Source organism: Apus apus, chromosome 2, assembly GCF_020740795.1.
Source record: "Apus apus isolate bApuApu2 chromosome 2, bApuApu2.pri.cur, whole genome shotgun sequence".
Taxonomy (NCBI): Eukaryota; Metazoa; Chordata; class Aves; order Apodiformes; family Apodidae; genus Apus; species Apus apus.
In genome coordinates this window covers 111,998,387-112,021,436 of record NC_067283.1, presented here as the reverse complement: position 1 = coordinate 112,021,436, position 23,050 = coordinate 111,998,387, and the positions used below count along the sequence as shown (strand labels likewise).

Here is a 23,050-nt window from a genome sequence, read left to right as displayed (position 1 = left end):
TCAACCTGCTGTAAACAATTTAAATGGCTTCTGGATTTCCCCTTGATACACAAATAAATTGTCAGTGCTGATCCTCCCTTTGATTCTCTGTATCAGTTCTGATGCCAAATGAAAACAAAACTCCCTTCTGTGTAATAGCTTTACTGCATCTCTGCTGCTGTGGGACAAGTCCTGACAAGGTTAGAAATGCAGCCACAACCTTCTCTCTGCCACCGGTCTTCAGGTTGTCAAGGCAGAGACCTGATCCCTGAAACCTGTCTCCAGGGCGTCAGCTCTGGCACCCTGGGCAAGGAGAAAAAGCAGGGCAGGAGACAAATTGCAGCTTGCCCCTTCCTCTGTCTTGTATAAAGCCTTTGAACCCTTGCCCTAAGGGGAGCCAGGGTGCCCCTGCAAGGCAAGGGGCTTCCAACAATGCCCCCCTTGTGCTGGCTGGCTTGCTCTGAATGCTACAACATCTAGGATTATCCTGTAAATTGTTTAGTGAGTAGAAACCCCCTTCTGCTGAAGAATTATTTCCTACTGCTGGTGATGGATGAAGCTGAAATAAAGCAGTTAAATTTTTAGAAAACTGTCGACCCTTAAAGGATTGAGCTATTATTTTAATTACTGTAATGAGCAAAACACTACTTGGAAATCATTAAAAGAACATATACATAGCTCCAGAGCCTCCTGTCTGACATGGATTGATGAAACTTTTCTTGAACCAGAGGGATGCAGGTTAATTTTTTTCTAATAAATTGACAACAGTGTGGGCAAGGCATTTTGCTGTTGCTTTCTATTGCATTTCCGTCACCAGGAAATTTGTAGTCAAATAACAGGCTATTAGTGTAAGTGTGGGTGAATGTTGTGAGTGAACATTCATAATGATCTTTTCATAGTGGTCTGAAATTAGAGTTGGCAGAATTAATTTTCAGCTATACAGTTTTTTGCTGGGGAATGCTGACCTGTTGAAACTACTGCAGCACCATGTCAAGTTAAATTTGAAGGCTAGGGGTTGTTTTATTGAAAGGCTTCTCAGATCCACAATAGAAATAGGAAAGAGACTTGTACCATAGAAAAAGTGGTGATTTAAAACTTCAGTATATAACATACAGGGTGCATATGCTTATGAAGACAGGCTAAGAGAATTGGGGCTGTTCAGCCTAGAGAAGAGAAGGCTACAAGGAGATCTTTTAGCTGCCTTCCAGCACTTGAAGGGGGCCTACAGGAAAGCTGGGGTGGGGCTTTTCATCAGAGAATATAGTGATAGGACAATGGTTTTAAACTGAGAGAGGGGAGATTTAGCTTAGATATTAGGAAGAAATTCTTCATTATAAGGGTGGTGAGGAACTGGAATGGGTTGCCCAGGGAGGTTGTTGATGCCCCATCCTGGAGGTTTTTAAGGCCAAGTTGGATGAGGTTTTGTGCAACCTGCTCTAGTGGTAGGGTTCCCTGATCATGGCAGGGGGTTTGGAACTTGATGATCTTTAAGGTTCCTTCCAACCTTAATGATTCTATGCATTTCTTGTCCTGCTGGATTTGAAGCAATGGCTTGAAATTTAGTTCCCTGACCATAACAGTATATAATCAGCAGCTCTGTCCTAGGGATTATATTTGGAGCAGTTGTTTTTTTTGGGGAAGGAAGGTGTTGTTTGTTTGGAGTTTTTTGGGTTTGTTTTGGTTTTTTTTTTTTTGCTTGTGTTTGTTGCTGTGGGGTTTTTTTCTATTTGTTTTTTATGTGTATACATTTCTGACTCCTGCAGAAAGATTGATTTTATATCAGGAATGTGACAGACTGGATTCAAATGGCTAGCTGAAATGAAACAGAAGAGGAGTGTGAACTCAAGTCACTCCCCAAGATGTAGGTCTGCCCAGCACTAGTTGGAAGCACTGAGTGAGCATGCATATGGGCATGCCTTCTGTAGGCGTCACAGTGCTGGGAAAATAGAACAGTTCTGCTGCAGAGAAGAAACAAGTAACTCTTAAATGTTGTATATGTACAAGAGGCAGAAAAGGTTAACCAGGTTTCTGAATACAGAATCATTCTGTAGACCCAGTGAAACAAAGTTTTCAGAGAAAGTTTAAGATCCTCTGGAAAGAGACTGTGGAAAAATGGGCAAGCTTATTGCTAGCATAAGGTAAAATCCAGATGGAATATGCAGGCTGGCATTCTTCCTTCAGAAAAGCACTCTTTATTGCTGTAGCAGCTTTGCATAATAACACAGAAAGCTTTTTTTTTTTTTATTGTTAAATCCCTACTCATGTGGTCCTCCTTAGTATAGATGTTGTTCAGCTGATAGGAGCTGGAGCACTCACTGTGTGTTGCCCAGATCCTCATGAAGGGCAGGTTTCTAAAGCTCACTGTGCTTCCTGTGGCTCAGTGGCAGCAGGTGGCAGGTGATGAAGGTGGATGAGCTGATCCAGCAGAAGCATTGTGTCATTTATCTGCCTTCACACTGCATACATGCAGACCTTCTTCTCTGTGGTTTCTCAAGGAGATAGCCAAAACTAGTGACATAGCACTTCAGTGTTGGAGGAATCGTTTAAATCATTGTGGACCTAAAGGAAGAAAATTAGGACAATTTAGGATATATTTTTCGGGAAAAGAAATTCTGATTATCCTTCTATTGCCCGATTACCTTCACCTGTAAGGAAAGATTTGTCAAGAGTCTTAACATTTCAACATTTTACATTTTAGAGGTTGAACTCTTCCATAAGGCTCAGTCATATGACCCAACACTTCCTCCTTTTTCCCCTCACTTCTTTCCGTCATGCTGCTTGAGTTCAACCATGGAGGTGGAATCAGATTTCATAAGGGAAACAAGCAGCTCCTTTTCAGACAGCTGTCAAATATCAAAAGCAGGAACATATTAGAAAGCTTGATTTGAGTTATACATATAGTTTAATTTCTCAGTAAAAGATGTAATTAAGTTGTCTGGTGTTCCTGGATGAGCACGTGGTGCTTCATGCTGCCATCTTGCATAAAGATCTGAAGTGTCTGGTGTTGGTATTTCTGGTATATGTAAGCCGCTAATATTGTAACTTTGCTGTGAAGGATATGTATCATGCTTAATTTATTTACTAATTAATCTTTCTTTTTTCGCTGATCTTCTGAGTAGTGTGGTGTGTGATCATAGATACACTTGTCCTCTATTATTACTTTGGGGAGAATATTTTTTAACTTTCATGTCTTAACACTAACTCTAAAGCTTTTTTAATGGCAGAAGAAAAAAATCTTTTGAGTAGCACAGATTCTTTTACTGTACATGTCATATATTTACTATGATACTGCGGTCATACTGCTTCACAGCTTCCTAGAAGAGGATCACAGAAGACATTTTTAACATACTCATTTGCTTGCTTCTCCTTTTCTTCAGAGGGAAGTAATTCTGAGTGAGAGTGAATGGGATCATGGAGGAGCTGGCAGACATGGTGTTTGCCAGGCAAGAAGTGAGTAAATAAAATAAAAAGGGCCACTTTAAGCCTTCAGCTCTTCACAAAGATGTGTGCAGGCTTCACAGATCTGTCTGATATGGCCTTAGACTTTTCCCTGGAGAACCTGGAGGTGAAGCATGTAGGGTCTGCCCACACAGCTCAAGGGACACTTAAGGTCACAGTAGGTCCTGGATCACCTGCTTAACAACATCTAGGAAGCAACAACAGCCCAGCACAGGACCTCAACCAAGGTCTGTGTGCTAGGAGTCCCTGGAAGGTGTCCTGCACTGCTGAGGGTGAAACTCACTGCTGTCTTATCTGCCTTGCTGCTGTCAGGTGTGCTGGTGCAAGGAGGCAGATGTGTGTGAGGGCGTGCCTTCGTTCTGCCTAGATAGGCCTCTCGTCTACTGTGGAAAATGAAAAATAGCTGCTTTTTTATCACATTGCAGACATTTGTCACTTTGTGGTGTTTGGCTATCGTAACGCTTATTTAATGCGAATCAGATGGAAAGTGTGCGGCATGGTTTTCTGACTCCTGTCCAAGAAAAGCCTCGGGTCAGCTGGCATACAGCTTTCTGAGAGCTGGCTCAGCTGAGCCTTCCTGGAGCTGGCAACTGAGCTGCCTGGCCAGCCATGAGGAGCCTGAACCAGGCAGGAGTACAATTCTGGGGTATGGTGAAGAATAGCCTGTAGGAAAGCCGTTAAGTAACTTTTATGGGTATTTAGGATCTCAGCCACTGGGCAATTCAGACTGAAGAGTAGCTGGGGAAGCCTGCATGTTGTGCTCAAAGCAAGCACAGCAATAGCTGGGAAGAAAGGTGAGGACCATGAGACTGCCCACTTTGACATCCCTCAGAGCCCCCAGATTGTAAACCAGGTTGGATCTGTCTTGGCTTAGCTTAGTCTTTCCAGTGATTTGACTAAACAGGTTTTATACCAATTCAGTTAAGTGGGCATTGAAACTGTGCGTAGCTAAGCTTGTTAGGTGTGGTGCCTTATGTCCAGTCAGAGCAAGCCATGCCTGAGGCTACTTTATGTGAACCTGGCACGTACTGTTGGCCAAGCCTACTGGTGGTAAAGACCATCACTTTCAATAGCAAGGTTTTGATGGGTCAGTCCTCTTAAGGCAACTCAGCATGGTAGAAGGAAGTAGCATTTTGAAGGGATGAGAGAAATGTTGGGGTGCTTCCTTGGAGCTGGTAACCCTTGTCCAAGTGATCTTCAGCATAGTAACAGCTGTGTTATTGTACATCTGTGGGAGGCCATGTATGATGCTGGGTTTTGCTGTTGTCAGGTGTGCAGTAGTGCAGTTGAAAAATAAAGGAAAGGATTTTTTTTTAAGGAAATTGCTGCTTCACTTCATGCTGTTTGAAAGGCAGGGTTTCTTACTGTGTATTTGCAGTTCTACTTCCTATGTTAGAAAATCTCAACTGAGAGAATTGTGTTCCTGAAAAGGAACACTAAGCTTTCAGGAAAACTTTTTCATTATTCTGCGATAACAGTAGCAAAGACTGATCTTTTGATAGTTTTGGGTTTTGAGTTGCTCTCAGCTTGGGATGTTCCAGTTTTTCTCGTCTCTAAGCATCACCTTTCTCAATATCTACAGCAACCAAGTCTATGTGTCTGAAACCCTAATATCCTTCTTTTCCGTCCATAGAATCTTCACAACCTTAAATCTGTGTGCTAGCACAAATCGCCTAGTATTGATTTAGTTCCATGATTCAAGGAATAATTTTCTTTTTTTTAACCAAGAGTATTCGTAATATGTCTCTTAATCCCAAAAGCACATTTAAGATCACCTTGTGTTAAAACTAAAGTTCTTCTGCAGAAATTTAAAGCACAGAATTTCTCTGGACCATTTACAGCTGGTAGTGTTAGCTTGTGTACTTAGAAATCAGTATGTAATAACACATCTCATGATAAACTAGCAGCTGGGGAGGTCTGTGTCCATTCAAAGACAAAGAGAGAGCCAGTCTGATAATTACCACTTCACAGCCCTTTCTGTGAAAGGCTACAAAATGGAATTGGTGCAAAAATGGCTTTTCACCAGAGATGCCCCAAATCAATACTGGCAAGAAGGTTTAACTAGAAACACATATAGGATAAAATATTCAATAGCTTTTCAGAAAGCATTAGCAAAGCATAATACAACTCTTTAAATAATGAATTATCATTTGCATGGAGAAAACAAAATCCCCCAAGTGGTCTTCTAAAAACACTTTTGAAATTAAACAACCCCATGTTTAGCCTGTAGCATTTATTTTCTGTCAAGCTGTTTTAGGCTAGGCTGCCCCCACAGGCCGGTTTTGTTTGGCTCTCAACAAGCTGGCAGACATCTTAGAAGAGGGAAAAATTGGCTGGGCGTTCTGGTCTTTTATACCTTTTGGATTCAGCAATGATCGTTTAAACTGCCGGAGATGTTAAGATGGTACCCACCTTATTTAAAGTGATGAAACAAAATATGTGTGAAGGAATGCGTTCAGGAGAAGTGAGGCAGATGCATAGCTTGCTTAGATCTGAATTTTAGATTTATCATCTTTGTTGTTTTCCAGAGTAGGAGTGAAAACTGAATGAAGTGGCAGTGCTGAAGCCCTATGCTCTCACCCACCAAGTCTATGCCATGCACCTTTTCAGCTCATCTCCTCTTTCCTTTTTTTTTCTTTTTTTTTTTTTTTTCCCTGTTGACACTTCAGCACATGCTGTGAACATGTGCCGAAATGCTCATTCTTAAAAGCTGCCTTCATTCATCTTGAGCTTTTATCAAGAGTTTGTCTGCTTCATGGATAAATTGCACAGCACTGAATCAATGTCCTCTTGTACTGGAAACCAGACGGACTATTCCAACAGAATTTCTGTTGCATTCATACAGAGTGAGCGAAGAGATGGCTTACCTCATGCAGAATATGGGCATCAAAACACCTTCTGCTTCTCAACTGAGGCGATGATATAAACATGGCTGCTGATCCTAAACCAAAAAAAATGAGACGTGTTCGCTTGCTGCAAGTTACTTTGCATTCAAGATAGATATTCCAACGTTACGGATGACAAGTTTTGGAGCCTAAGCTACTACATGTATTTCATTATGGTGCTTTTCATACAGTGTATTATTTTGGTTCTATGCTTGTTTTGAATTCTCTTGAATATAGTTTTAGTTGTAGCATAAATGTACTTAACACTGAATACTTTGCTTGAGAGGAGACAGCTGAATAAACCAGATCTGTTGTGTAATTAAGGAGTTTCTTTAGAAACTGGCTTTATTTCAGTTTTATATGTGTTGTCTAATTTGCTCAGATGGTAAAGTCAGCTCATTTTTGAGAAGTGGTGGTGGTCACAGCCATAATAAATTGAATTCCTTCCTAATTTACACACTTTGTAAATACATAAGCCAAGCTACAGACACAACTGGGCTTTGACAATACAAAGTAATTGTACCTTTCCCAAGAATACTGTTTTTCTAATCACACAGAAGAACAGCAACCCCTCCTTTCCATTGCTGATCTACAAATGTTGGGAACTATTTGAGTGACAGGTTCTCCAGTAACTTGAGTGCAATACTTAAGTAGATTTAGATTAAGGGAGATAGGAGGAGGAAAAAAAAATATAGACTCTGCTAGAGATTGTAAACCACATGTATATTCAGCAAGCAAATGAGATACAAGCTTTGAAACAATAAGCTGCTCTATAATGCACAGACGGTCTTTCAGGCTACCAAGCCCAAGCTCTGAAATCTCTCTACACATTGACAAAAATGTCTAACTCTGAATGAAATATGTTTATTCTGTCTCATGTGAAGTCCTGTAAGCTACTAAGAGCAGAGTGAGCTGCTGACTCAGTCATTGTTCCTGGTTTTTACAACTCCTCCCATTCAGTTAATTAAAAAACCTGTTCCTGAACGGGCAACAAAAGCACTTTTTATACAGAATTGATCTATATACATTTTCAATATTTCTGCTCCGTGAATGCACTTTTTCTTCAGCTTTGTTTATTGCAGCACAAGTGCCTGCCAGAGGCAGTACTGTTGACATGACTGTCCTCCTCGGGTGGAATGTTTCACTACACACCGTCCTACACTCATGCCGTTGAGCATGGGACGGGGTCAGAACCTGAAAGGCACAAAAGGCTTCTCAGCAAGCAAGAAGGCAATGAATGGCACTAAAGTCAGGCCATAGAAATGGGGATACTCGTGGGAGTAGCACAAGGAAAAAGACCTGTCAGCAAAAGAGCAGAAAGCATAAAGGGCGGTGGGTTTACGATTGAAGAAAGTGTCTGTGCACTGTGGCAGAAGCACTAAGAGCTGGAGTTTTGTTGAGCGTGACTTTGAAGCTTTTGCAAAATAAAAAAAAGCTGCTCCTTGGTAAAGCAAAATTAACAATTAAGCTCAGCAGTTGCTGCTGTTATTTCTGCAAAAGCTTCAAGTTGCCAAAAAAATAGAAGAATGTGTATGAAGCTGTTTGGAAAAACCTCTTTCATTCTGTCGCATTTATTTTTTAAAAGATGGCTACCCAATGCAAAAAGCTATATCTGGTGTAAATCCACAAGTCACCATGTTATGACCAAAAATACGTTTCTGCATATCTTAAATTCCTCCCTATAATTGCAATTTTCTCCATTTTTTTAATCAATAAAGTAAATTAATACAGTTCAGAGCAAGACTGACACAGAGGCTGCAACCTGGTAGTACCTAAATTACAAAAGTTTGCTTTCTTCAGTGCAATCAAATTTTGGTCCCCTAAAGTGATCAGCTGTTCCTCTAAGAAGGACACATCTTTCATTTGTCAGAGTAAGATTTCTCTGTTGCCACTGGTGGACAGGATCTCTTTTTTGAATGCTGTCTGTTTTTTATCTTAACTTCAAATAAATACCTTCATTTACTTGTCCACAGGTAGTGAGGAGATAGATTGAGCTACTCTCTCCAAGTACAGTCATTGTTTCAAAAAATCCGTGAAAAAATCCTCTTCTCCTTTTTGAACAGTTTTAGACACTGGAATTAGAAGAATCTGTTCAACTAGAGCTGCACTGAAGTCAGGTCCTGAAATATTGCTGACCTTAGAAATTACTCCAGTTTCTTTCATTGAGACTTCAGTTGGACAAGAAACTGAAGTTCAGTGTTTAGCAACCAAAATGGATAGAGTGAAGGGGAAGAAAAGTTTCTTCCTGTGTGGATTTCCCATGGAGAGGCATTCTGAGGCAGGGGCAGTATGGAGTTGGGTTTCTGTACTCATTCTCTACTTGGAGTCACACAGACTATTAACTACAACTGCACCCTTGCTGATGGGAGCATCAGCCCAAATTATTTAAATTTGTTACTATGTTTTTTTTCAAACTAGTGATCACAAATTTTGTTTTGATAAAAAATATTTCTGCGTTTAAGAGGAAATTTTATATGTTCATAATTTCCACCAAAAATCAGTGTTAATGAGGTGAGGGTATAATGGTGTAAAGGCAGAATTTTCTGATGCAGCTGATTTAAAAGCCCAGCATGCTTGGCTAACCTTTAACAGGTATTCTAATATGGTCTGAGCCTGCTTGAAACTGCGAATATTAATTTCAAACGTTAACCAGGAGTTTATTCTGTTACTCTCATCTCAACTTGCTTCTGTGCTTTAATTAAATGTTAATCTATTGTAGACAACCCTGTTCTTTTAACGTATGCATGTCTTGGGATGAGTGTATACTGATGATCTGGGAGGAGATCACCTAGCTAAGATGAGATCAAAAGGTACATTAAGTTTGTGCTGCTGCTTAATTTTAAATGTATATGATGTCTTTCACTGAAACAGGAAAATCTACTTGGGCAGAACAACATAAGATACTGTTAAGGGACTTGTCTGCCGTCCCGTGCCAGGTGGATGGTTTAGTTTGTGTTGACATAAACTGGGTCTCCATTCCTTAGGAATGATCTTACTCTCTGGTGGCAGTCAGTTCCAGCTGACATTCTCATAAGGGTCTTATGTGCCACTGTACTATGTTGGAGTCATGAGCTTTCAGTGACTCTTACCACTTTCATAACTGAGGTCTAACTTGGTGTCCACTTGGTACCAAGGGAACAGTGCTAGTAGTCACATAAGAAAAGCTTTTTGTCATCACACAGCTGCTGTTAAACATAGTCATGTCAACACTGTTTCATGCAGACTTGGTATTGGTTTAGTTGGGCTTTCTGTAACTTTTCACACTTGATGCCTTTTTGTGCTGCAATCTGGATGAGCTCATATATTCACCAGGAGGACATGGCACCTTCATGTGCATGTCTTCGTATTCTTGCTGTTCAACAGGAAACTAGCAATAGCTTTCTTTAATAGCAATTAGGAAAGTCTGATGGTGCAGCAGTCATCAGAGTCCTCTGCATGGTCACTTGAGCAGGTGAACTAACACTCTGCTGGTGGAATATTCTTGGTGTCTGTTGGCAGCACATGGGAGAGAAATAGAATGGTATTAATTATAAGGTAGATCAGTGATAATCCAGTGACTAAGTTAAATCTAGTTAACTCACAGTACAGACACTCAAACATGTTACCCCATGAAAGGTTCCATTTCATTGTGGTAATCGTGTATTTGTGATGATAATAACTTATGAAACAAAGGTTAGAGGTTAGGCTTGTTTTCCCTGTCTGTCTTTTTACATCATCTGTAACCTAAAATTCCCTCTCAGGAATATCTGTCAGTTAAATCTGCTTTAAGCTATCATCAGTCACCATTTGAACTGATTTTTCTTTGTTATGCTGCCAGTAGAATAATATCTTTTCTTTGTTATGCTACTTAAGAGTCATAAAAGTAAGATAAGAAGGAAGAGAACACTAGGCTCTACCATCCCCTTTGCTTTGCCAGCATAGGATTAGAGGTTTTGATTAGCAAGCGTTGTGTTGCTGTGTGGGAAACTTGGTTGGATTCCCTTCCTTGATCTCTCGAACGGTGTCTGTGTATGCGCACAGGTGATGTGTCAGCCTGGTGATGCTCTGCTTCAACATGTCTCACCAAGTTGTGATGCCTGACTCACTCCCCCTTGGTTGAATGGGTATTTGTACCACAGACGTAACACAAAGAAGAATAAAGGCGTTTAAGGCTTCAAAATCTTCATAATACTTCTGAGAAGTAAGACTATTCATTCTGAAGGGCTCCTTCCCCATGAAATGTTGCACAATCTCTGCTGACTGAATGTGCCTTTGTGCCTTGTCCTCTGCTTCGCACTGCCATAAGTTTAACTCCAGTACACTTGATTAATTCTACTTGTACTATGTTTACTTAGATATGTCTCTAGTTCATGTTTCATCTGTGTTTTTAATACAGTCCCAAAATTTCCAGAAGATTGGGTACAGATGGGGACACAGGAGGTCCTCTATTCACCCCTCTCCCTCCCCTCAAGATAAAGTACTGACAGGCAGCTCTTAAAACATAGAAGCAGTATTTCAAAGTATGTTTAATTGCTATTTTGTGGTAATTATAATATAAGAACCAGTCATAGCTTTTCTAGTTTGTGGCCCAGTCATTATCCCTTCATAGAATCATAGCTTCCCTTGGAAGCTGTCTGCCCAAGACTGTGTAATTTCCTGCTGTATTCTGTACCCTTTTATAGTTTCCTGTATGCTTTAGCAGGCTAAAATAGGAAAACAAACACAGAAATTACTATTAATAACTTAGGAAAACTTCCCTCTCTGCCCCCCAAACTTGCCCCCCTCCCCCCATAGCTCTCAGAAGCTATCAGTGGGGCATATAAGGATGGACCTCTACCATTGGGTTGTCTTACTCTTTCTTTGACTGAGGGGATGAACTTAATGTAGCGTGGCATCCACGTTACTTTTGCTTGCCAGGTCCCAGCCCGAGTTGAAATAAGTATCTCCTTCAGTGGGGAACCCAGAAGTGACAGAGCAGGTGATTCGCTTTCCAGTCCTCTCCACAAGCAGTAGGGCTGTGAGCCTGTTTGCACCATTTCATTTGCAAACTACTGTCTGCTCCTGCTGTGGAAAAAAGCCTTCTGTAATTTCAGTTATACTTGCCCTTTCTCTCTGCAATGAGTCTCTTCCCCCTGTGCTGTCCCCTCTGGAGTGGGGGCCTGCCAGCTCTGCTGCTCCAGAGGACCTGAGCATGCTGGCACTCTTCTCTCCTCTGGAGAGATGTGAACACAAGGTAATTTTCATCAAGCTGGAAGATGACAAACTGGAGAGAGGCATTTATTTCCCACTTGTTGTTACTTCTGCATGTCTGCCAAACTTTCTCACATTTACTTAGTGATAGGTCCCTGAAAGAGCTGCAGTATTAACTTCCCACCTTGGTTCCAGTTAGTCACATAATAGCTGCATCAAAGATGTGATGGTTCATCCTTTTTTCAGATCTAGACAGTCACAGCCACTGCCTTTACAGTACTTCTGGGAACAACAAAATGCCACATGTAGGTTCTATGCAAAGACATATTGGCAAATGTCAATTTAAGCACAGAAGTATTTTTAAAGAAATTGCATATATGTTGAGGTGTTAGGATTACGTCTTCATCTGTTCTCTTAGAGTCTTTGGTTTGCCATTCTTGCTCTTGACTGGCTGCCTTGTCTAAGGATGAGGTAGGGATGAAATAGCTCTACTGAATTATTTAGTTGATAGGGTAACAAGTGAGACCATAAACTGAGATTTCATTCCATTGTCCCCACTGAGACAAATTTGTTCCTGCATCAGGTATTGAGGGCAGTTGAGTACACTGTCAGCTGGAGACATCTACAAACTGGGCATGCTGAAGTGTACTTTCCAACTCATGTAGCTGCATTCTACCTGACATCTAGCAAGCCTCCTCTCTGTGCCCTTTTTTTATTATGTCTTATTTATGCTTTAGGCTTATGCTTTTCAACTCTGCCCAGTTATAACAAAGATTGTCTTTTTGGGGAGGAAAAGAATGTTATTTCTGATCAGCTTGATGCACAGGAATGCTGAAAAATGTAGACAAAAACTGTGTTTTTCCAAGATAGTGTTATTCTGGCAGGTAGAGAGCCTTTTCTTTTTGAGTCAGCTCTTCTGTTCTTTGAAATACTGAAATGCATTCAGCAGTCAACAAATAATATGAAACATAAACCTCTGCAGTACTTTTGCCACCCTGCTGTGCCATCTGCGCATTCCTGGGAAGAGCTGGGCTTTGCGTCCAGTCTCACGTAGAGAGATGTGAGAGTTACTAAATAATCAAAGCTGCTGAAAGACAATACAACTCCTGCCTCCTTGGAGAAGCATTTAACAGCTAGCGCAACTGAGCAGATGTTTCAGTGACCTTCCATATTTCCTACTGATGACATGCAGCTACTTTTTTATTTCTTTTTTTTTTTAACTTTTTTTTTTCCCAGGTTTTCTTGGTTTTTTACATGAGCATATACATGCTCTCATCCTTTTACGAAAACTTGACTGTTCAGTGTGTGAACCGTTGCCATAGATAAGGACTCCCTAGGTCTAGGCACATTACAGGCAGTACAAAATGAACATTTCTGTCTTGAAAGCATTCTGGACTGTTTGAAATGGCTGGAATATTTGGTGGAGAGGGATAAGTTGCTGTGGAAACCAGGGCATCTTACATTAAAGAAATAAGCTGCATGAGGTGGGTTAGGGTTGTGAATGTATGCAAGCCTGCAAGAACCTAACCAGTGGAAGCAGCAGAAGCAAACTGAAGGCTGGGACAGAAAAGGCTGGTTAATGCCCCTTCTCTCAAATGATACAGGACCAACTTCTGGCAAGAAGGAAGGTGGACTGATTTTGCTGCTCCTACTGGGTTTTAATAAATGCCTCCATTAACAGGAGGATAAGCCCTGGTTTAGGTCTTTCCCTGCTTTTTTATCTTTCTAGACTAATTTTCAGGAGTATAGTGGATTTACTGTCTGTACGGTAAGTACCTTCACTGGGAAATAAGAATTCATAATCTGCAGAGATAATATATACTAGAAAGAAACTGTTCCGATACTGTGCCTGCCAGAGGCCATACTGAAAGATAAAGAGATACAAAGCCTGAAGGCTGCAAAGGAGTTACCAGACCTGCTCAGTGGATCGTGTAGGTATTACAAATCTTTGATCTTTCTGCACCTGCACTGATTTACTGGAGAGACATCTCATTATTCTCTTTGTGCTACTAAGAGAGAGAGGGATGAAATGCTATAAAAGTATAGCTTTAGCTTTAAATTTTCTTTATTTTTTCCTAAATAACACACAGTTAAATTACCTTGTGATTTGGTTATGCATGCTGTCAGTTTTGTAAAGTCTCCTGATGAAATTGTGCTTGCAAAGTGTAATAAAAGTCCACTTTAACTTGCAGTAAAGCCAGACTTATGTCCATTTAACTTGTATTTCAGCAATGCTGTCTTTTTTATGAACAGAGACTATGGAGAAGCACAGTAAGAACTTGTCTCCTTTCTCCCTGTTAGTTACTTACTTGACATCTGGTTCAAATGTGTATTGCAGGCCCCTCTTCAGCCCTACTTTCCCTCGTTCCAGCAAAAAAGTCTGCCTTTCTCAGCGAGGAAATGAATTTTCAAAAACTGTCTATAGAAAATCTCGAGTTATAAACCATCGTTTCCAAAGGAGAGGCATTTTAACATCTAGCCCTGACAGCTTCCATGCACAGCATACTTCTTGATTTCGTAACAGGAGGAGATTAATGCTGCCCTTCTATTATATGCTTTGGGATCTGTGTGTACTCCTCTGTAGTCAACCTCCTTGTGAACTGCTGCTTATTAGCAGGGAAGGCACAGACGGCTTTGTGTTTGCCTGGCTCAGCTGAAGGAAGGGGAGGATGGCACAGATAGCAACATAGGCAGTTCTGAGCATCTCTTTGTACCAAAGCAAAGCTCCAGCTGACTTTTTTTTTTAAAGACCATGTGTAATTCTACAATAGACAGCAGACCCTGTTCCCACTTGCAGACAGCCTAAAAGCACTTGTTTGTTCTGAGGAATTTGGGGCTTTTTTGTAGAAGTTTGGATTGCAATGGGTAACTGGCCTTTTCTTGCCACCAAGACTATTTGTTGTTAAATGCATAACAGTCATAGTAAAATAATATTATGCTTCCAAACAGAGTAACTAGAGAACGTAGAATTAAAACCACTGCCTCATTGAAAGTGTTGGATGAGTATTGCCCTTACAATGTATTATTCAGTTTGTTGCTCTCCTTCCATGTTCATGTGAATTCATGCCTTGTTGCTTTGCTAAATTCCCACTTTGAACTAAGAGTTCTCAATTTCTTTCTCAACTAGCAAAATTTTATCATTGCAATATCTCACAGTTTCAAAAAACTATGTAGCTTCCATGCAGTGTCTTGTTCAATTCCATTCTTTACATAAGGGGTGAGTGTTAAATGAGAAATAACCCCACTGAATTTAGAGCAATCTGAGGTGACTCAAACTTACTGTGGTTTTGGGGTTTTTTTCTTCAGGGAATTTGAAGTATGAAATGCCATTATAAATTGTAGTCACAGCTTGCCTCGAGTGGGAACCACAGCTGGGAATCCTGCAAATCAGACTCCTGGATCCCCAAATTGGGTGATCAATTAGGGTTGCAGCCAAGTGGCTGTGTCGGTGGAAGAGGACAGCAATGCACCCTGAGAAGCAATTCAGAAGAAAGCAGGAAAGAGCCATAGCCTCAGGTCAGACCATGGGGAATGAACACTGTGTGATGACTGCTGCGATGTTTAAGAATATCTTGTCCTTAGTTAATATCTGAAATATGGTCATTGGCTCTGCACTCTAGAGTAGTAGTTTTTCTGTGCTGTCAGGTGCTCCCTGGTGCAACTCTCAGTCCCTGCTGCTGCGTGATGTCCTGCAACATCCTGATTCCATAAAAGAGGAAGTCTGACTTCACTCAGTTCCCACACAGACCTGAATTTCCTTTGCGGGAAAGTGAGGTGCTTGCAGTGGGGAAGGGCCTACAGATTTGGGGTATGCATCTTCTTTGTTAGGATGTGACTGACAGGCAAATCCTGAAATTGGAATTTAAATTATCTGTATGGTTGACTGGGGATTAAAACCCACCATTCTCCTCTGTTCCTCTCTCCCTGTCTGCACCTTGGACTTCAATCACAACAGGCTTTCCAGCTTTGGCTAACCGGGCACCTCACTGTTTATTGCTCAGGCTCCCTGAGCCCAGAGGTACCAGCTGCCTGGCCCCTCTGTGGCATTGCACCAAAAGAGGCTCAGAGCAGAGAGTTTGGGGTATTTGGCTTCAGGTCACTGGCACATTGAGGGCTTGAAGTGTTTTTCCAAATGTTTGTCCACTGTCAGGTTGCCTGTGGCTGCCCATAATGTCTGCCAGATGTAGTTTTGTCTCTCTTAAATTTTCTACTTTTAATTCCCTAGAGCCTGTGGAAAAAGAGTTTGCCGGAATTTTTCAAGATAGAGTATGTCTACAATTAATGTTTTTTTAATGGCTTCAGTAAGCAATTAAACAAATTTAAAGGGAAGAAAAATTCTGGAACTACTAAGCCTAAAGATACCTCTTCCCTCATCTGGGCATCCTTGAGCCATGAGTTCCTTCTAGATGTGTGGAGACACTGAGGGGTATTGGTAATTTTGCTTAAAGTCCTCCTTACACAGCTGTCATTGATTCCTGTCTCAGGCAGAATCCTGCACGAGGCCAGCCTTTGGTCTGACCTGGGAAAGCCATTCCTGTAGTCAACTACATTTCTGTAATATACTACAGGAATAGCTTCAGCAGGTCAAACCAAAGATCCTTCTGCACCTACCCCAGTGTGGGTCTTTGAAGCACTTTAAATGTCTTGGCTGAACTTCAAATAATAGTGTGTCCTGAAGCAGAGGCAGAGTTGGGAAGACTCCAAGGCAGCTAATTTTTGAAGAGTGGTAAAGTTTATTAAGCTGTTGCAAAATACAGTCTTACGGGGGGAAGCACAAGAGTCTTTCGTTAGTTACCCTGCTGATAATACTTCAAAGTTACTGTGGTCACTCTAGAAAGAAAAAAAACCTATGGAATGCAGTAAAAAGACATCTGTGTCTTTTAAGTTGATATTTAGGCTTACAAATACAGTACTCAAACATATTGATTGAAAGAGTGTGCCTCTGTCAGCAGGGTCCTGGGCTTGGATGGAGGAGCTGAGCCTTTTGGTCTTGCACCTCTCCTGGTGTGGGGGTGTGGGTGTGTGTACATGTGTGTGTGTGCATACCTGGCAGGGTGGTGAGGACAGGTCTTTCTCATGGGGCATCAGGACTTGCTGACCTTGCATTCATTTCCTCCTTTGCTGCTAAGTGGTCTGAAATAGTTTAGTGTGGGTGAATTCTCCAAATGTGTCACAAAAGTCTCAAGTCTGATGGGAAGTACACAGGCAGTGCACAAAAATGCTGAAGGAGTGAGAAAATATTTCTGTAGGTGGCTGACATCCTGATGGATTTTAATGATGTTGAGCACTGTTTGGGAACAATAACCCAGTGCATTGCTAATTTAAAAATATTATTTACAGGAGATGCTCTAAAAATTGATTCTACTCAACCTTTTACTTTTTTTCTTCAGTTGTTTCTTCCATCAAGTCTTACTGTGCTCAGCCTTTAATTTAGTAATAGTTAATGTTTCTAATTTGGGAAGATTGCTCCAATGATTAGGTTTAAGTCATACAAGCAGCAAACTTGTCCATCTAAGCTTTTGTTATCACTATATTTATAAAAGAAAGCTTTTAAACTTCGTGTTTGTAGTGCACAGAGCTGATTGATGTGCCTGGCTGTCCCTGGCAGGTCTGTCCAAGGCAGCTGCCTCCATGTTAGTTCTTGCCTTTTACAAGACTTAGAAAATAGCCAAGATTTTCATGCTGGGGAGAGGTAAAGTCATCAAGAAACACTTGTTTTTTTCTAATGCTTTTCTGAAGGTGACCACCTTCAAAAGGTTTTTAACAGTTTATCGTTTAATTTCTTATGTTAGTTTATGGTTGAGGGAAGTTAGGTACTGTTTCACTCTTAGGGAAGCCTAGGGGGAAATGGGTTTTATCCTAGCATTTTTAATAGCTGTTTGATGATGCTAAAAGCAAAAGCAAAACCCCTATGTTCCTTGTTTTGGGGATTTTTTAGTAGTGGGTGTGTTTTCTTTCTGTAAAGTTTTTTGTATTAAGGGCTAAAAAACGCTATCTGTACAGATAGAGTTACATCAAATGAAGTACACAAACACAAATGCCTCCGTAGTTATTTACTATTTCTAGAGAGCATGTGATAAAAGGATCTTTTTTAATTTGACTTGAACTCCTCCACACATTCTTTTTGTTCCAACCTGGTGAAACTGGGTGTCTTTCATGGAAGGTTCAGGAGACTCTCTGCGATCTTTCATCTTCTTTGGGTGCTAATAACTGGAAAAATTTACCAAACAAAATGGCGAATAAATTGAGCCAGCAGTTGCCACAGTGATAGTTGTCCAGTATAAATATCTTACAACTCTTCTGTTTATCATCTGTTTTCAGGGCAGTTTAAGCTGCTGGAACAAGACCGAGATATTAAGGAGCCAGTGCAGTATTTTAACAGTGTGGAGGAGGTGGCTAAAGCGTTTCCTGAACGAGTTTACGTCATGGAGGAAATAACATTCAACGTTAAGGTAGTCCCTGAATAAATATTTATCCCTGTCTAAATTATTAACTGTTACGACCTTTATATACATGGCAAGTGAGCAAGGGTGCTGTGTGGGAAGTGTGATTTTTGAGACAAATGAGCCTTTAGTGTTCTGCATTTAGTGGTGGTGCTCTTTGGGATCATTTTTGCAGTCTTAAATCAACATGTCTTTTAAGGGCTCTCCTGTCATATGGTACTTTGGGGAGCAGTCCTGATGATCCATCCAATAACTCATCTAATTAGGATGCTCCTGCCAGATTTTAAGCAAATATTGTTTGTTGCCCACTTTTCCCTCCCCCTCCAGCAGTCTGAGTTTTATTCTCTGCTAAGCAGCAGCTGCTTGAATCCCTGTACAGAAAGCCTTATTCTCAGAGTGCACTCAGGGTGAAAGGATGGGGGGTTGCTTGTCTCAAAATTACTGCAGCTAAATAGCATTGTGAATAAAACAAAGACAAAACAAACAAACAAACAAAAAAACCCACCAAAAGACATGCTTGTTCTGTGTCTGTGTGTACATGTACACATCTTTTGGGCTCATCAAAGGGTCGGCAGTCCCATGAGTGTGGAAGGGCTTGCTGTCGCTGAACACACCACCGTGCAATGGCGTGACACTGTGAGTTCAGATCTTCTTGTTCCTGGTCCTACCTATATCTGTGACACTACCCAGGGCACATCAGCTCAGCTCTTCATACTCGTCTCTTTTGCTTCAGTTAGTATGCCACCTACGACTGGTTGAAGAGCATCCTAACACTGGGGTACAACAGCACAGATCCACATTGTCAGCCCTACAGTGGAAACTGTTTAATCATTCTGGTACAAAATCAATATAGAGCTTCCTGGTTCCTCGTGAAGTGAGGGAGGAGCTTTTAGAATAACGTTTTAAAGGCTTTTTCTTTCTTGTACTGCTAGAGCTGGGCTACGCTGACTAGTTCACAATTTTTATAGGTGTGAAACAAGATTGCTGAGGACTGCTGTAAGTGTGAAGGCTCATCAGTTAATTCATTCAGGGACACAGACTCATGCCTTTAAAGACAGCAGGTTGTTTACATTTCTGCTCTCCATTTACCTGAACCCATAAAGACAGAGTCTTTCACAAATGAAGGCTGCATGAGAAAGCTGGAACGTTTTTGTACACTCAGGATGCAGTTGGGCAAATCAAGGCAACAAGAGAATTTCGTTTCTACCCAGGAAAGATCAGTCTTACCTTGGGACTGCTAGCCTTATCCAGTAGTGTGCCAATATTTCTCAGTTGATTAATGACCAAATCAAAAGTGTGGCACAGTAAAATGTGCACCTTTGATTTTATAAGAAGAAAAATATTCATCTGCAGGCTTGTTTAAATGAAAAATGCTGTGTCTTGAGTCATATATAACAAACTTAGAACTAAGCATAGCTTACTGTTAGATACCAAATTTTTTTGAAGATATTATAGTGATACTCCTTAATGTAAATAACAGTGATAATAATCCAGGTTTAACGTAGTTACACAGTTATCTTGGCAGTATTTCTCTTGGCAGTTTTTCCAGTTTCATAGAAGTCTATTCCAAGGTTTTCATCTTCCAAAAAATAAATGAACTTAACAGGATTTATTAAAGTGCTTAATAACCCTTTACATGCAAGAGAATTATGTGTGTTAAAGTTTTAATATAAGGGAGATCCTGTTGAACTGATTAGAGCAAAGGGAGGAATACTAAGTACAGTTGATTTCTGTCCAATGCAATGTGCTCATTTAAATTCAGAACAGAGTATCAGAAGGTAGCTAATCCGGTATTTAAAAAAAAAAAAAAAAAAAAAGCCTAAAATATCTGATGAAGCATTTAAGATGAGGGGGAGCTAAGTCTGGGAACTCTTTCTTGTTCCAGACACTCAAGTCTTTGATGGATAATTTTTGAAGAAAGAGCCTGTAGAGTTACAGGGTGCCACCAGACAGTCACTGCCTGGTTTTGGCTGTGCTTGTTGAGGTCTGTCTGCACATGCCAATAATGTCACAGTTACGGTTCAACTTGGTCCAAACTGTGCTCCTCCATATAAATCCTGTGCTGCTCCAGCAGGATTTTACAACTAGTGCTGCCATTCTCACTGTGACAGACGTGGGCTCTTCTCCACAGGGGTTACTTTTATTTATACTTCTTGTATTAGTTGTTAAAAGGAAAAACACACCACCTTCTCCCCAGGGTTTTGCAGCTAGGCAGGCTTTCTGGGGACCGTGCTGAGGCAGGGGGTTTGGGACCAGCCAGTTGTTTGAAGGAAGGCTGCGACACGTGCCATCAGGCCGAGGTGGCAGTGGAAGGTGGAGTCACTTTTCACAGGATAGGAAACAAAAATTTTAGATTAGACCAAACTTTTGTAATGGCTAAAACAATTTCTGGTCATTTATTTGGATGTAAGTATCAGCACTGTGCTTTTAGACTCGGTTGCCTCAGGTACTCAGTGGCCAGCAGCATCTACAGGCACAGCAATTTAGTGTCCTGGGAATAAGCTGATTTAATTCAGTCAATAGGTGTTTAATCTGTTTCTAATTTGAAATTAGAAGTGTTCTGTCTTTTCTTCACTGACCAGATAGGCGGGTAACTTTGTATTAAAGTTATTCAGTGCATGATTGCAGAGAATTTTGCCTAGGTAACAGCATTATGCTGCAAAGAGGAGAATTCTTTTATTCTCTATGCTAGGAAGAAAAATATTAAGAAAGTTGAGCTGCCCCAGGGCCCTACCTTTTGCTGAACCAACAGCAGTAGGTTTCTGTGATCAGATCTCTCATCCCACACACATGGCAGTCTATACAAATACCCCAGAAGCTATTTGCATTAAGACTTACAATCAGGAACAAAATCCCCACATCACACCAAGGGCAATTCACAAAAAGTTCTCTTAAAAAGCAGCAATATTGTCTGATAGACTGGACTTCAGAAAAGCCTGCACTCTAAAAAACAGCCCAATTAATGTTTTAGGATCCTTCAAATCTTCCAGGATATAATTTTTGTCCTGACGATACCACTTGGTTTCCCAGGAGAGGCTGTGAAGTTGTTTGCAGAGCCTTTCCAGGATGGAGAAGTGGGTCAGGTAATCAGCCCTGTAGTGATCCTTTTCTTTCCTATTAAAGGCATCGTTTGGCTGATGTGATGATTTGATATCCTGTTTGATTCTCTTTTTAATGTAATCCTCTTTTCACAGTGGTTTGACTGTGCTGGTCCATAGAGTGTGCATTTTGTCAGAAATCAATCATAGAATCACTTAGGTTGGAGAAGACCTGTAAGCTAATAAAATCCAACCATTAACCTAACTTTACCAAGTCCACTGGTAAGGCGTGTCCCTATGCACCATATCTACACCATTTTTAAACACATCTAGGGATGGTGACTCTACCACTTTCCTGGGCAGCTTGTTGCAGTGCTTAACAACCCTTTCTGTGAAGCAATTCTTCCTAATACCCAGTCTAAACCTCCCTTGGTACAACTTGACCATTTCCTCTTGTCCTATCACTTGTTACTTTTGAGAAGAGATGGGCACTTACCTCTCTACAACCTCCTTTCAGATAGTATATAGTGAAAACTGTGGTTAGGTTTGGTTTGGTTTTTTTTCTTTCTAATTAATGTTAATGCAGCACACAGAAGCAAAATTGATCTTCTGACTTGGTTGCAGTTATGTCCCCTCATCACCTTGTGGTTTGATGCCAATAAGTGCTATTGCCTCACAGTGGCTTCATGTGCTGGTCTTCCTGACATCCCATGTGAAGGGACACTTCATATTAGAGCTCTGCAGTATTACCTGTCACATTTGGGGTCACTTTTCTAACACTTTGATTTAATTTATTTAAGACATTCTTAAACAACACTGAAGCCAGTTTTTAATGTAATCAGGGCAAAGTCCCTTTTAGTTGAGAGGAAGACATGAAATATTGTATTTGCTGATTCTCTGTATTGGGAGAAAGACACTTATAAAATAAAAATGGAATGCTGTCTCACTGAATTTAGTAGACTTATTATTTTTTTCTGCTAATAGCTCTTCTAAAGTCCATTCGTTTTATATTAAAATAATCGTTATACATTTTGGGGGACCAGTAAAAATATATTTTAAGTGTTCTGATTGGTCTCTCAGCTTTAATAGTAAAGACTATCTACATTAACTATGAATCGGACACCTCACAGTTAAAAAGAGCTCTACCAAAATAAATCCTAACTGAACTTTTACTGTAAATGCAATTTTTGCATTACTCTAATAGGATCCAGCAGGTATAACAAGCTATATGAAGCCACAAATCATTTTTATAAGGAGTTCATGTGTGCCCAAGTGATTAAAGACTTCTACTTCAAACTATAACAAATTAGAATAGTTGCAGTCCAAGTCAGGATATTGACTCAGGTGTTGTCAAAAGCTATTTTTCTGGGTTAACTTTTCCTTAAGCAAAAGAAACAATTCACTTGAGCTTTCCCAAAAGAACAGGTTTCCTAAATAATCATTAATTACTTCCCTGATGCCTGTCCTTTGCAGTAGATGTGATTGGCTTCTGAATTGTTACTGAATTGTGGGAGTCTTGAAACTGAGGGAATTAGAGTGACTTAGCCCACTGATGTTTTGCCATGTGTTTGATGTCTGTAAGCCAGTAACCTTTCTGGTCAGCATCCTGGCATCAGTAGTGAACAGTTAGCATGGATCAAGACTGGCAGCAGGCAGGTTAGGGTAAGTACAGCATGGAGTAGGTTCTAGTTCTGTGAGTCCTCTGCAGTAGGAGTTGTTCAATTTGAGTATCTGCTAGTGATTTCTGGATGGCTTTGGAGTCTAGTGTAACAAGAACTGCCTCTTCCACAGAGTTGGGAGTGTGGCTTATTCTCACATATTAACAGAAAGTGAAAATGGGCTGGGAAGGGTGAAAGAGGGGCAGGGGGAAGAAAAACTGCAGGAGTCATTGTTATAAAGCATGAAGCATTGTTGTTGTAGTGTATAAAAGAGAGTTGCAACCATGAAGAAAAATGTTTGGGGAAGGAGTTGTTTCAGAATGGAGGAGGAGGGAAGTGAGCTGAATGTGTGGGGCAGAGCCGAGCCACACTGCAACCAGAGTTGGCCCTCCTGTGTATGTTATGCAACTGAATGAAGA

At 40.7% G+C, this 23,050-nt stretch overlaps 1 protein-coding gene across 2 annotated transcripts in view; it reads left to right on the top strand.

Moving 5' to 3' along the window:
* GAREM1 (GRB2 associated regulator of MAPK1 subtype 1) overlaps positions 1 to 23,050 on the top strand; it is a 106,103-nt gene that overhangs the window by 62,085 nt on the left and 20,968 nt on the right. Inside the window, exon 3 of one of the 2 annotated variants that reach the window (XM_051609721.1) lies at positions 17,814 to 17,944. The exons of the other annotated variant lie outside the window; for it this stretch is intronic. Coding sequence (XP_051465681.1) covers positions 17,814 to 17,944 — 131 coding nt within the window. The remainder of the gene's footprint in view (positions 1 to 17,813; positions 17,945 to 23,050) is intronic. 2 annotated transcript variants of the gene reach the window in all.